Source organism: Sinocyclocheilus anshuiensis, unplaced genomic scaffold, assembly GCF_001515605.1.
Source record: "Sinocyclocheilus anshuiensis isolate Anshui unplaced genomic scaffold, SAMN03320099.WGS_v1.1 scaffold248, whole genome shotgun sequence".
NCBI lineage: Eukaryota > Metazoa > Chordata > Actinopteri > Cypriniformes > Cyprinidae > Sinocyclocheilus > Sinocyclocheilus anshuiensis.
In genome coordinates this window covers 75,033-89,533 of record NW_015555734.1, presented here as the reverse complement: position 1 = coordinate 89,533, position 14,501 = coordinate 75,033, and the positions used below count along the sequence as shown (strand labels likewise).

Sequence of the window (14,501 nt, the reverse complement as noted above, 5' to 3'; positions counted from 1 at the left end):
TTCTTTGCGTGAACATTTGGGCGGCATTATGCAAATCTTCCCACATCGTGACGTAGACATTGTGGGGGCGTGTTAGAACGAGCCGTTTTAGGTAGGCGTGGTTGACTCTTAACCTTTATAAAGAATATCTCTACTTTAGTCTTTAGTCTTTGCAACTTTACAGATCTTCTTTATGCACCAAGAGCTTGTAACACTCCAAAGAAAAATGGAAAAATTGAAATCGCATCATATGACCCCTTTAAGGTTTGTGTGGTTTATGAGTGTCATTTTTTTTTTAAATGTCTATATAAAGGTTGTTTTTAGCTCTAGTTTCAGTTCTAGTTTATTTAGTTGTAGTTGTTTTAGTACTTCAACTTGAACTAATTGAAAATGAAAAATGTCTTGGCAACTAGTTGGAATAAAAGTATTTTTTAAATGTAATTGTTATATTTTTAAAGGGTTTGTTTTAGTCTTAGTTTATTACGATAATAACCTTAATTTTCATTTTAAAAGTAAGCTTACTTTAGGACCATTTTATATATATATATATATATATATATATAATTTGTGAAATGTTCAATGATTGAGATGGCCAACCAAATCAAAGTAGGCAGGGTTTACGGTCCACAGAAGCAGAGAGTACATTTCAGCATGAATTGTCAGTTTTAACAATGAAAGACCCAGCTAAAGAAGTAGCGAAACATTTAATATTTCACAACTGCTATGTAATGTTATGGAATGATTCATCCATGCATGCATTTCATTTATTTATTTTTGACCTTGTAATGCCAAATCAAATCAAAGTGTCACAATGCAATCTTCTGGTGAAAACGTCAGACTTCTTTCTGGTGATGTATGCAGGATTCCAATCATTTAATGCTTTTTATTTGATGTCTACATGGACATGAATTATGGGAAGAGAGAGAGGGTAGGGAATCGGATATGTTGCCACCAATGTGTCACGGCTCTGAGAGAGTACTGACCAGATGACTTCCCCAGTGGCAGCAGCATGCCGGCGGGGCCCCTGGAGGACGTGAGCTCTGGCCCGAGAAGATCTGAAGTCTCCTGACCTACAGTCTCGGCCTGATCCAGTAAACACACCTGCTCCAGCAGGGGCAGGAGAGCTCCCATCCCACCTACAGAGCTCAGCACATCCTACACACAAGACAAGATAATAAAACATAATTAGCATTTACTGCTCCTGCAGGGATCTATGAGCTCACGAGTTTTGTTCTAGAAGTATGTGTTGAATACACACATTTACCAACACTGGCAAACACAAAAGGCTGTATTGATGTCAGAACAAGATGAATCATTCTGATCTTAAAAGATAATGAAGCTCAGTGATGCATACACACCTTTACGTCCCAGTTCACCACTCTGTGACCAGTCAGCCTGCCATCGTAAAGATGGTTGGGGGACAAATCCAAACAGATCTGGCTCTTAAAGGCCTAGAATGTGAATATTTAAAGTTTAAATCATATTTAAACTATATTTATCTAGACATATTTATCAGTATTTATTCTATAGTTATTTTGACTTTTGAACTTTTGAATATAATATATTTATTTTATGTTACTGTCATTTATAGATTCATTTATTTTTACTTTTTTCACTAGTGGGCTCTTGACCTTTAGACTTTTGAAGCTTACTTTATATTACATTTATATTATATTGCTATTATCATAAATATACAGAACAGTTAGTCAGATGGACATCTGGATGAATCTCTGAGCAGATAATTACCTGTGGTGTATAGTATAAAACTAGTTTACTGTTGACTTCTGAAGGTTCACCATCAGCTTTGAACAGAGAAACATTATTGGGACCTGCCAAGTGAAACAGAGACAGACCTTCTTTAACGCTTGTTTCTTTGTGGTTGGAAAGGTGAATTTCTGCATTATGAATGCGGTGGATGTCTCATTTATACCTGCAGTGAACAGGGCTCGTGCCTGAGCAGGCTGCAGAGCTTCATGGCAGATGAACACTGTGGCTAAAAGGCCACCCAGTGATGAAGGAGAGCCCCATGCAGTGTCCTGTAGCCCTGCCGGGATGGTGTGAACTAGACTGTCCCGACTCACACCTGGCCGCCCCCCTGCGGCTGCTGCAAAGGATGCAGGGAAGGACTGGGAACGTGCAAGGGTGGGTGGCCCAGCATGAGCTGCAAATGCCATCTCGGAGGGCGAGTGGGACGGGTTGGGCAGGGTCGGAGAGGTAGTCATGGTAGTAGTGGTCCGGTGACCAGCTGATCCAATGCAGCAGGAAGTGAATGGCTGAAACGTTGATAGTCAAACAGACCAATGAAGCAAAACATGTACATAATAAATCAAACTACTGCAGGCAATAACATTTATTCACCTCATTCAGAGAAGGAAAGCGCAGGGGAGCTGTTTTACACTGCATTCCGTCCACATAAACAGTGACCACATTCTGTCCAAAGGGCCGACGGCCAGGAACGTGAACAATGGCAACTGAGTGCTAGAGTGAAGAAAAGAAGGGTAAGAATAAGACTTTGAATACAGAAATTAAATCTTACAATGATATGATCAGTGTTGGGTGTAACGCATCACAAGTAATGTGAGTCACATAATCAGATTACATTTTTCAAGTAACTAGTTGCATTACTAATGCATTACTTGTAAATTTACAACAATATATGTGAATTACTTTTTTAAACAAATAATGCAAGATACTTTGTTTCCCCATTTATTCACTGACACGTCTCCTGTCTCCGTGTTGAGAGAAACTTTGAGTGAGGTGCAGAGGCAGAGGCACTTCCTTCAGCCTGAGGCTTATTATTGTCATTTTTGGTGTGAAATGGCCTTTACAGTTGCCATAAATATAACTTTTGTTTTTTTTGTTATTAAAAAACAAATAAGCAAGCCAAGTCCAGGTGACACAAAGTAACGCAAAAGTAGTGTAATGCATTACTTTCCATAAGAAGTAAAGGAATGCAGTTAGTTACTTTTTTATGGAGTAACGCAATATTGCAATGCATTACTTTTAAAAGTAAATTTATCCAACACTGGATATAAAAAAAAAGTAAGCTTCTTCCCTTACGAAAAGTAATCATGGTTTTATAACAAATAATAATAAAAAAACAAGGTTAACATTGTTTAGCCATGATAACCACAAATTAACCATGGTTTTGATACACTAATCATAGTTTAACCATAGTATTTGTAGTAAAACTGTGGTTATACAAATGGAAATGAATATGCCCAAAAAAACAAAACATGGTTACTTCACGTTTACTATAATAAAACCATGGTTAATTTTTGGGAGGGTTTAATTGAAATCATGCTAAAAAGGCTAGTCAAGCTAAAGCTAATTCAGCAGTAAAACAAAAATACATGTGCTTTTTCTAATATTTATTTTCACACAAGTGCTGTTTTCTCTTCCTTAAACTGTCTATGATAATATGTGTGAAAATTGTCTGTAAGGTCACTAACCCAGGCGCAATCATTCAATGGGTGTTCTGGCAGGGAAACAGCCATGTACTCCTTTTTAGTACATACTGCCACCACCAAAACTTCTTCTGTGGTGAAAAACGCTTCAAAGCCAGTTCCGCTTGCAGTGAAGAAACTACACACAGGACACAATACAGCTTTTAAAGGTATAAGTACACATAAAACAAGTACTCTTGGTCACCAATACAGCGTGCTGTTAAAAACGCAAGTTCTAGATTACTATTAATATTAATGTACTAAACTCATGCAGATATACAATATGTACAAGCATTTTGTAACAAGCAGGCCTGGGCAATATATTGAATATTCACCACTTACTCACTATCATTTTATTTGCCATATAAAACTAAGCAACAATTGTAAATATAGAAGAATTGCAAAATGCTGGTTAAAATCATAGCGATGTTGAACTGCAGTCATGAGTGTTAAGACAAATACTTTAATTTCATCTCTGATCATCTTTTCAGCAGTAAAATCGTTGTTAATGTTAAGCTTGCAAGTTGCAATTACTGATTACAGATAAATGAAAATGAGCAAATACTGCAGATGCACAATATGCATATTTACACCCACATTAACATAATACATAATAATGATGTGATGCCTAAAATCAACTATAGCATTTAAAACAATTGACTTAAAATATATAATTTAATATAACTAATACTTAAATCGTTTAATAATCATCTGGTCATCTGCATTAACACAACCATTTTCAACTATGATAATAAAAATAACAAGCACCAAATATTACAATGATTTTTAAAGGATCATGTGACACTGAAGAATGTATATATATCAAAAAGGCTAAAACAATTACAAGAAATGATACAGCAGATGATGACATTTTTATTATAACACCCATCTATCATGAGTATTCTCGAACAAACCTGTAAAGCTGTTTCCTGCGTGGTCCCTTAGCCATTCGAACCATATTATCCGGGTTTGTCAGGTGGGATTCTGAGTAGTGGTGTTGGGGTGGAGGAAAGTCTGTGTTGAGGCACAACCAGGCATGGAAAGCAAATGCGCTTCCTGACCAGCGCTGTATAGCTGGCACCATAATACCCGCCATAGGGGGCATAAGGTCAAAATACTGCAAGGCGCTGCACCCACCCTCTCCACGGGCGGCCATGGCAGAAATCACCCTTACAACGCGCCCGCAGTACGGGTGAGGGGGTGCACCGGGTTCAGTCCACAAGAGCTTCAGCAGACTCTTCAGTTCACAGGGCCGTAGAGAAAGAGATCCCAAGTCTTGAAGCAAACCCAAGAGGGCGTCTGCGCACTGCCGGTCGAGCCGCACTGGGGGTTCGGACAGCACCTCCAGCAGAGCGCCTACTAAGTCTGCTTCAACGGCTACAGTGCGGCAGGACAGAGTTCCTCGACACACGGCCGCCAGCCACTGAGACACCAGCAGCTGCAGAGAGCGAGAGCCCAGGTCAGGCAACCACTGCAGCAGCAGGAGCAAAGGCTGTTCATTACTGATGCCCAACTGCATGGCCAGGGAATGCTCTCCTTCAACAGCCTGAGAGGAAAACATGGAGAAAGGGGAAGGACAAAGCAAAAAGTGATGCTATGAGGATACAAGTTTTTTTAATCATAGTGACTCAGTCATGATCCTGAAATAATTCATAGTTACACAACTTACTGCATTTGATTAAAAACTTACTTCTTGAGCAGTAATAAGTACGTTTTATAAGTATGCATATGTGTAGTATGAAATTCAGAGTTATTTCAGTACCATTAATGTAGTTTTATAGTATTAATATATTTATTAATATTTTGAATTCGTTTTTTGTTTTTATATTTTACATTTTCATTTTAATATTATTTTAAGTGATTTATTTTAGTAATTGTTTTGTTTTATTATTTAATTTTTATTTTATTGTATTTTTTATATGTCTACTTAGTTTTTAGTATTTTATTATTTTTATTTGAGTTATTTTCAGTTTTAATCATTTTAGTATATAAACTTCAATTAATTAGGTTTAAATGTTGGCTTGGCAACTAGCTGAATTATTATTTCATAATATTTAATATTTGTTTTGTTGTTTATATTTGACATTTTCTTCAGTTTAAGTTTAAGAAATGTTTTGTTTTGTTTTGTTTTATTTATTATGTCTACATAGTATTTATTTTTTTATTTCAGTTTTATTTTAGTTATTTGTAGTTTTAGTAATTTGTAATTGAGTAATTTAGTGGTTTTTCAACTTTAGTTTAGAAATGTCGGCTTAGCTACTAAGTAACTGTTTGTTTTTATATACTGTATATATATATATATATATATATATATATATATATACTTTTATTTCAGTAAACATTTATATTTTATATTTTGTAATAGTTTGAGTTTTAGTTAACAATAATGATTGATGGCCTGCAACATCTTCACAGGTCAGGATTCAACATCATAGGACTCTTCTCTTGTGGCCTTATAGGATAGTAAAGTGTCCACTGAATGCACATTTCAGAATCAGTGGAAGCAGTAGATTGTTTGCCTACTGTTTTTTTTGTTTTTTGAATACTGTGTATTTATTATGTTACTCATTTGACAGTTTTTCACATGGAAGTAGTCAAATTTGGATGTGGAGTATTCTTTGACGTGTGTCAGATTTGTGTCAAATGGAAACATCAAATATATGCAGAGGCCTCCAGAAGCGGGACTGAGAGGATTCTCTGGTACATTTGAAAACAACAGAAGATGACCAAAGTGTTTACAGGTAAAATAACAAGAAGCCTAAATACTAACACACATCAAATTACTTTTTACAGAAACAACTTTCTTTCTGTTCTTCACACAATTTCTATCGTATGGCTTTAAATATATAATTAGTATTGAACAAATGTATTTTTAGTCCATTCAAATTGTTTTCTAAATAATATGGAATTCCGGTGGTCACGTGATCTCAACATGTCCGCCCCCATGAAGCCGACCCTCTCCATGTAAAATGAACCCACTTTTAATAGGCTACTAATAGGAGACTCGTGCGAAAGTATGTCATTTTAATTTTATGGTTACAAAGCACCTATTACTTTACGTGTAAAAATACTGAGTACAAATTTCATCTGACTAAATGTCGAAAAGGAAGGAAATGTAGGTCACACCATCTGTGATAGTAGTTACAGTTAGTTTCTTCTCACTCACCATGTTCATCAGCTCCTGCAGGAGTCTTTTGGTGGGCTGTCCTTGACTTTTCAACACATCAAACAACTGTGAGTAGCCAATCCGCTCCTTGAAGACCTCCTGGGAAGACAAACCACAGTTACATTACAACTGAACAAGCACAGAATACAATGAGTGCTCTCACCACCCTGTTCCCCAAAATAAACCAAAACACAAAAGGTACTATACAAAGCAGAAATGTTTTCACATGAAAAAAAGTGGGATAGCATGAAAACAGGATTTTGCTTCAAATTTTATTTAAATTCGAAAGTCCAGTCTTCTGTTAACAACTTTCAGAATGCAAGGCCACCCAGAATATTTATTGAAACTACGTTGCAAAAACATAGCCATAAATCTTCACAGTTGTGCCACAGTATAATGTTTGCTTTGCAAAGAGGGTGTTATTGAAGAACAGGGTGGCACAAACTACTGTATACTTGACCCAACAGCAAAAAGGTTAGCCAATAAAAACAAGGGCATTTACATACAGAAGTAGCAGTAAAGAGTTTTCCATTATGAGGAGAAAAACAGTCATGAAAAACTATACCATGACATGTATATTGGTATATATATATATACTGTATATATATATATATATATATATATATAAAAAACAGGATATGGGATTATGATACTTTTGGACCTGACCCATAACTGTACCATAAAATAAAGGAGGAAGCGCATGTTGTAATGTCGCCATGTGTGACCTGGTTTTGCAGAACCACATCAAATGTGCTGATAAGATTAACCACACACGCATAAGGGGCACATTTATCATATGCAAGCATTTTGACTTATCATGCTGATAAGACAAGAGACGTCTGCAAGCTGACGTTTCAGGAAAAACATACATAAGGAGCGAGAGGAGAGGAGGTGTAAGACATGAGTCGATGACATGTCATACCTTGGCTGAGGGCGAGTTGCTCATAATGGCGGTGAGAACTCGAATGGCGTGTACTGTGATGCAGTCAGAGCCCTTTTCCCAGACCTACACACACATATGCAAAATACACACGACATTTAGTTCATATTCACATTCTCATGGATTAAATGATTAGTTCACCCAAGAATAAATATTCTGTTAATACTCATGTATTTCCAAGCCCATAGGAGAATTTTTTGAAGAACCAATGCCGTTTTGTCTGAAATTTCTGAATTTAACACAGACATAAATGAGCTTTCAAAGCTTCAGTGAATTTTCGGTGAACAATGACAAATGTTTTGGTCTGTTCCTCAAACGAAGCTATCATATGGCTTCAGAAGACTTACAGGCTACTTTCATTCTGCATTTATGGTGTTTTTCGTCCATTTTAGAGCTTGACAGATATGGTCACTATAAATATTGTTGTAAGAGCTGAATGAAGATTCTTCAGAATTTCTCCTTTTGTTTTCCACAGAAAATAACAGCAAAATATGGGTTTGGAATTACATTAAGGTGAGTAAATAGTGATATATACGCTACCATTCAAACATTCGATTTTTCTTTTATTCAGCAGGGATGCATTTAATTGATCAAAAGTGACAGACTTTTATATTACATATTTTTCCTTATACTAGTCAGAAATGTTTCTTGAGCACTAAATCAGCATATTAGAATGATTTCTGAAAGATCATGAGACATTGAAGGTTGTAGTAATGGCTGCTAAAAAGTCCGCATTGCCAACAAAGGAAATAAATTACATTTTAATATATAACAATTATTTTAAATGATTGAATATTTCATACTATCATTGTTTTTACTGCATGTTTGATCAAATAAATGCAGCCTTGGTGAGCATCAGAGACTTCTTTCAAAAACATAAAAAAACAATTACCGACCTCAAACGTTTGATCAGTAGTGTGAACATTTTTGTGTGAAATATTGCTTTTAATAAAACCGTTTCAGAGAGATGCATGCAAGGAGATATCTATAAATTCTGAACATTCCTCCCTGAAGTGCAAGATTCTGTTAAAAACAAACTGAATACAAATTAATGTTAAAAAATGTAATTAAAGAGATTAAAACATGCAACAGTAAAACCGATTTTTCTTTTAACCTTGAAATATTTACCACCATTCCACCACAAATATCCCACCAAAGACCACCAAATGAAACACACACCAAATACACCTACAGCACCACAGATACACTAGACATGCTAAAAATCTAGATCACTGCAAGACAACATGCAAGGTGACAGGCCTTGCAAGTACATCCAAACACACACACACACACACACACACACACGCACACACTAAACCACCACAAGCAGGATCCTCACCCTCCAACTCTGTGTACTGACACTGCATAAACCTTTAAAGATGTACTGAAATGGTACCATGATATCAAATGATAATTTCACAGTACTATGTGATCGCTTTATTTATATACAACAGTGTTGGTATCATTTACCAAAACTATTAAAAATAAAGTTGAAGTGAAGTAATAAAATTATTAACTGAAATAAAATGAACTAAAATAGAAATAAAAATAAATTACAACTATTTAGAAATATATATGAATAAACAAATAAAATAACAAAAGCACATAAAAAAGAATTAAAAATTAGAATGAAAGCTGAACATATAATTATAAAATCTAATTCAAAATACTAATAAAAACTATAAGTATGCTACTATATGTTAAAGTAGTTGACACTGAAAATTGACATGCCCTGTGGTGTGACATGTTCTACTCCAACTAAAACTATTTTAAAAAGCATTTTGCAAATTCTTTTAAGATTTTATCCATTCTGCTTTTATAAAATCATGCAATATCTGTAGGTTAAATAATAACAATAATAATAATAATATCTTAAAAATACAAAAAATATTTAACATTTTAATTTTTTAGAATTAAAATTAAACTATGCATGCATATATGAATGTCAAAAATAATGTGTTTATTTTTGACATTCATATATGCATGCATAATTTAATTTGGTTTCAAATTGTGATAAAACAAGTTATCAAAAGAGCTCATTTAGATCATTTTACATGACATTATAGCCAGTCTGATGCCAGTTTTCCCCTAAAATATTGCTGATTGATGTAATCCATCAACTACCATTAGAACACGATAGTACCACCATGTCATATCCAACTACCATGGTACAATAACAACAGCATAATGTTTTAAGTTTTTTTTGTTGCATTTAAGTCAACTGTGTCACAAACTGGCACATGCAACGACACATGCAGATGTTTTGGTACTGTATATTCACCTAGACAGCACTGCATGTTTACGTAGAGCTTGTTATGCAGAATCTAATGTTGCTCAGTCAGCAGTTGTGTGTCTGTGTTTGTGTCAGTCAAGTGAAGGGTGGGTTTCCTGCTTTATGAACGGCACACTGATCAGCGATGAAGGGAAAGTACCTGCTCCACTTCAGCCTCTGTGAGCAAACGTGTAGTGAGGTCACACTGGCCCTCACACTCCACCTTAAACCTGTTACTCTGATATAGCTGCAGGACAGACACACATTCACACGCACAGCGTCACAAGAAACACATGAACACAAGTGAGTCAGAGATAAAATAAGCAAGCAGAAATCGAACTTACTGACAGATAAAGCAAAAAGAAATGAATAGGTAACAGACGAAAAAGAGAAGCTGTACGGAATTCTCATTACACAACATCAAGGCTAGTTACAACACAGTCAAAAACCACCCAGCTTACCAAAACCAACTGTGATTACATACAAGCATATGACGCAGAACCTATATTTCATCACAGGACGGAAACAGAGGCTGTGCTACAAATAATTATTGTTCGTCATTTTGATGCACTGGGTTGTAAACCATCTGTCATGGTCTATTTTTATCTGTCAGTAAAATATTGGCTTAGTAATATACTGGCTTAATGGATCAATGAAAAAGCTAGTTTAAAATACATTTTCAAAGTTCTTAGAACTACAACATTTATATTCGTATTGGTTTTATATCACATTTTTATATCATCTTCAAAGAAAGTTTCAATTTAAGTAGTCAAGTAGTAACATGTTTTCATTGAATACATGTGTACACATCTTAATAATTCTTACAAAAAAGTATTTTTTTATTTTTTTTTTACAAATGAATTAATTTGAATATCATTACTTTTAATACAATTTTAATTCAATAAATAAATATCATTACAATTTAGTGAGCTGCAAAACACGACTTTTAATACTGAAATGAACTTGACCTGTCAAAGGCCAAACTATCTGATATTTCTGTCTGCAGGGATCCTCTCTATGATATCATTTCCTGTTTTTTCTGCATGTTGGTTGCACCAACTTTGATTAGACAAATGTTTTTTTTTTGTTTGTTTGTTTTTTTCAAATAATTATGCCAAATTACTTGAAAATAAAACTTATTGAGGCTTTTTATATTAGGATAGTTGTATGACATTTTTTTTTTGTTACATTTTTAAGCTTTTCCTTTTTGGTCTATTCACAAAATGTATGTGAAAGAACTCCTTCGTATGTTAATTGAAATATATTTGAAATAAAATATACGTATTAAATAATTAAATGAAAATTAGAAATGTTGCCTTGGTAACTGAAATATGTTTAGGTGAAGTACTAAAATTACTGAATGAAATAAAAATAAATGTAGATATATAAAAAAAAAAAACTTACAAAATTTTGAAAGCATATAAAAATTACTAAAAATTCAATTCAAATGAAAATATTCATATAAAAACTATAATAGTATATAAGTGATACTAAAATAACACAAAATGGTACTTTTGGGAAAGTTGATATGCCCTGTTGTGTGGCTGTTTTTTTCTGCACGTTGGTTGCACCACCTGACATTGATTTGGCAGACAAATGTTTTTCAAATATTTACTGTTTGAAAAATTACTTATTAAAATGCTGAAATTCATTAAACATATTGAGGCTTTTGATATTAGGACAGTTGCAATACCCTGACAGTTTTTACTTTTTCATTTTTTTTTTTTTTATTCAGCTGATGAAATGTACAGGTGCATCTCAATAAATTAGAAGTCTGTGTGCATTGAATTTATTTAATACACGAGTTTCACAATTTGAGTTGAATTACTGAAATAAATGAACTTTTCCACGACATTCTAATTTATTGAGATGCACCTGTATTTAAAAGAAATGCTTCAAATCCCTACTGACATCCTTCAGTGGGAACGTTTACTGAGTCGGGATATATCTGGTATCTTATGTAAAAATGATTTTAATCATTTTAAAATATCATATATTTTTACTTCATAAATGACAAAACATTTTTTTTTAAATAAAGCAACCTCTAGATTGAACCATGGCAAATCTGTGGTTCAGATTAGTCAACCCACGTTCAGTAATCTGCTTGTTATCTTTCAGGCCAAACATCAGCAGTCTGCCACATTTCAACCATGAGACTGATTTGAATCCTCAGGGCTGGAAATGTGAAGCGCTGCTGCAGATATCTCAGAGGGTTTAAGAAGGTATCGTTCTGACCTTGCTGTTCTGGATGAGGCGGAGGATGTGCTCGAAACAGTTGTTGTTGAGAAAGATAGCCTGCAACACCGGCCGGTCTGAACACTGCAGGATCTCTGGGATAGCATCTGCAGGGCGAAAACACAAGAACATTCAGTCTTTTTAACCTGTGCCTTCTGGAGAGATAAAACTGTGCCAGTTTTAGGCACTTAAATAAACAGTGCTGGGACATCAGCATTACTCACGGTAGAAGAAATTAAATGCAACCAAATAGCTATTTTGTGTCCTTTTGCAACTTCTCAATTCAAATTGTTTCCAGAGAACTGGCTACAATTAACTTCTGGAAAAGGGGTGGAAGTTCACCATAAATACATTATAAATGTTTAAAAACAACATTAAACATATCATACACAGTTGTCTGGGTTAAAGATCTAGAATCAGAAGCTCTGCAATTCACCATGTATGATACAACATTGTTGTGTTGATTTTTAATTTTTTTTATTGCAAGATGCCAACAGTTACATCATGACGTATCATATTACTTGCCGATTACATGAAATACTTCTGGGAAGTTGATGTGACATGCACTCCAACTAACTATTCAAGCAGCATTTTTCTACTTGTTTTATAATTGTAATGTGTGCAATTTTATGACCTTATATTAATTGAGAGACCTGGAATATTTGTATTTCAAAAATGAAACTGTCACACTGCAGGACCATTTAATGTAAATTATAATTGAACTAGTGAAGGCAAAAAAGTGTTTAAAGGAAATTGTGACAATGCACTTTCTTCATACTCATATATGAATATTAAATTAAAGGGTTCGGGCTCAAACTGCCTTTCTTTGAGCAGCTGAAGTTTATGAAGCAGATTAATAGGGTGTTTGGGGGTGTGGCCTGACTTATGGGCGATGACTGGTTTCTGTTCAGTGAGGTTCAGTGAGTGCCAATAGGGTGATGATCCTTAATGTTTAGAGATTAGGATATATTGTAATGTACTGAAACTTAGCAGCTGCTTTCTAAGGCCCCGATCAGACAGAACGCAGTGAGAGGCGCTTTTTAAAAATGTTTTCTATTGGCAGTGAGTGTTTTGCGTGCTGTTTATGCGCCCCGGGCCGCCTGCTGCGCATCGCATTTTTGTGCCTGAAGTTGAAAAAAAATCAACTCTGAGCAGAAAAGTGCTCGACATCATTCACTTTTATTTTATTTTTTTCATTGTCTAAACGAATGAATGGAGAGGCAGGCCTTCCGTTGTGGTGACGGAAGTTTACAGTTGCTTGGAACGTCCAGAGACTGCAATGATGGAGGAGAAACTTGTGGTGGTTGTCGAGGGTTACCCGGAGCTGTATTTTTATTTTTTTTAAGTTTCTGCTAATATAACAGTTTACTTAAGAGCAAACCAAAGATTTTAGAGCGCTTGCGCTATAATCCTTGATTAGACTGACAGGACAGCTGATTTGGTGGTTGCCTAGCAACATTAAAAAAAAACCCACAGCGCTCTGCTCTTTTCTAAATTAAAAGGAGTCAACCAAAAAAAGGCAGTGCAGTGCGCCTCGCGTTTTCAAACCTGAAAAACGCGTTGTGTCTTATCGGTGCCTAAGGCAGCATCCTAACAGTCATGGATTCTCAGTACTGTCTTTTGTGTTCTACAAAAGCAAGTAATGTCGGTCTGGGAGAACATGAGGGTGAGTAAATGATGACAGAATGTTCATTATTGGGTGAACTATTTCGTTAAAGGGGACATCGGATGACCATTTTCCACATGTTGGTATGATTCTTTAGGGTCGCTATGAAATGGCCGTAACATTACCTCAATGATCATGTAAAACAATACCTCTTCCGTGGGGCGTGTCGACACAAGACAAGTGAATATATCCGTATATGGCTCGGAGGTGGTCTTATTCAAATAGCCAGCTATCCATGTAGAAACTGGCTGCAAACTGAAACAGCTCACTTGATGACAGTTTCAGACTCAGACAGCACAGAATGAACTGGCTGCGTGTTTTCTTTTTAGCTTTTCTGATCTAGCAGACACGCCAGAAACCTAACTAAATGCAAAAAAAGCTAAAAAAGTGAACATTTAATCCGATGTCCCCTTTAACATGAAATATCATGAAATGGGAACCACCCACTATAGAATACTGGATGCTTCAAATGAAAAGAGATCAAACTTACAACTCAAAGACTAGTAAGAACTAACCAATTGATGACTGAGTTGTTTTTCTCTATTTAACGAAACTGCAAGAAATAATTAATAAACAACAAAACAGAACAGAACAGAATGGAACCTCAAAAGTGAGTGATTTGAAACACCCTACAAAGGTAGGGTTCACACAGGCAATGACATTCTGTCTTTTTACCAGTACAGCACCATACACACATCAGTTTCAAAATACCGGTAAATTCTGTGACATCATTAACCGGAAATGACCCCGAAACGGCTGCACCTCCCGGTGTTGTGTTTGTAAACATGGAGGGGTAT

General features: G+C 35.4%; 1 protein-coding gene across 1 annotated transcript in view; it reads right to left on the bottom strand.

Moving 5' to 3' along the window:
* The window catches only part of LOC107673027 (neurobeachin-like protein 2), a 76,095-nt gene that overhangs the window by 38,735 nt on the left and 22,859 nt on the right, over positions 1-14,501 (bottom strand). Inside the window, exons 9-19 of the mRNA XM_016466448.1 lie at positions 12,039-12,145; positions 9,964-10,050; positions 7,514-7,597; positions 6,592-6,690; positions 4,340-4,971; positions 3,432-3,564; positions 2,338-2,457; positions 1,910-2,252; positions 1,726-1,808; positions 1,338-1,430; positions 963-1,134 (exon numbers count right to left, since the gene is read on the bottom strand). Of these exons, the coding sequence (XP_016321934.1) occupies positions 963-1,134; positions 1,338-1,430; positions 1,726-1,808; positions 1,910-2,252; positions 2,338-2,457; positions 3,432-3,564; positions 4,340-4,971; positions 6,592-6,690; positions 7,514-7,597; positions 9,964-10,050; positions 12,039-12,145 (1,953 nt within the window). The remainder of the gene's footprint in view (positions 1-962; positions 1,135-1,337; positions 1,431-1,725; positions 1,809-1,909; positions 2,253-2,337; positions 2,458-3,431; positions 3,565-4,339; positions 4,972-6,591; positions 6,691-7,513; positions 7,598-9,963; positions 10,051-12,038; positions 12,146-14,501) is intronic.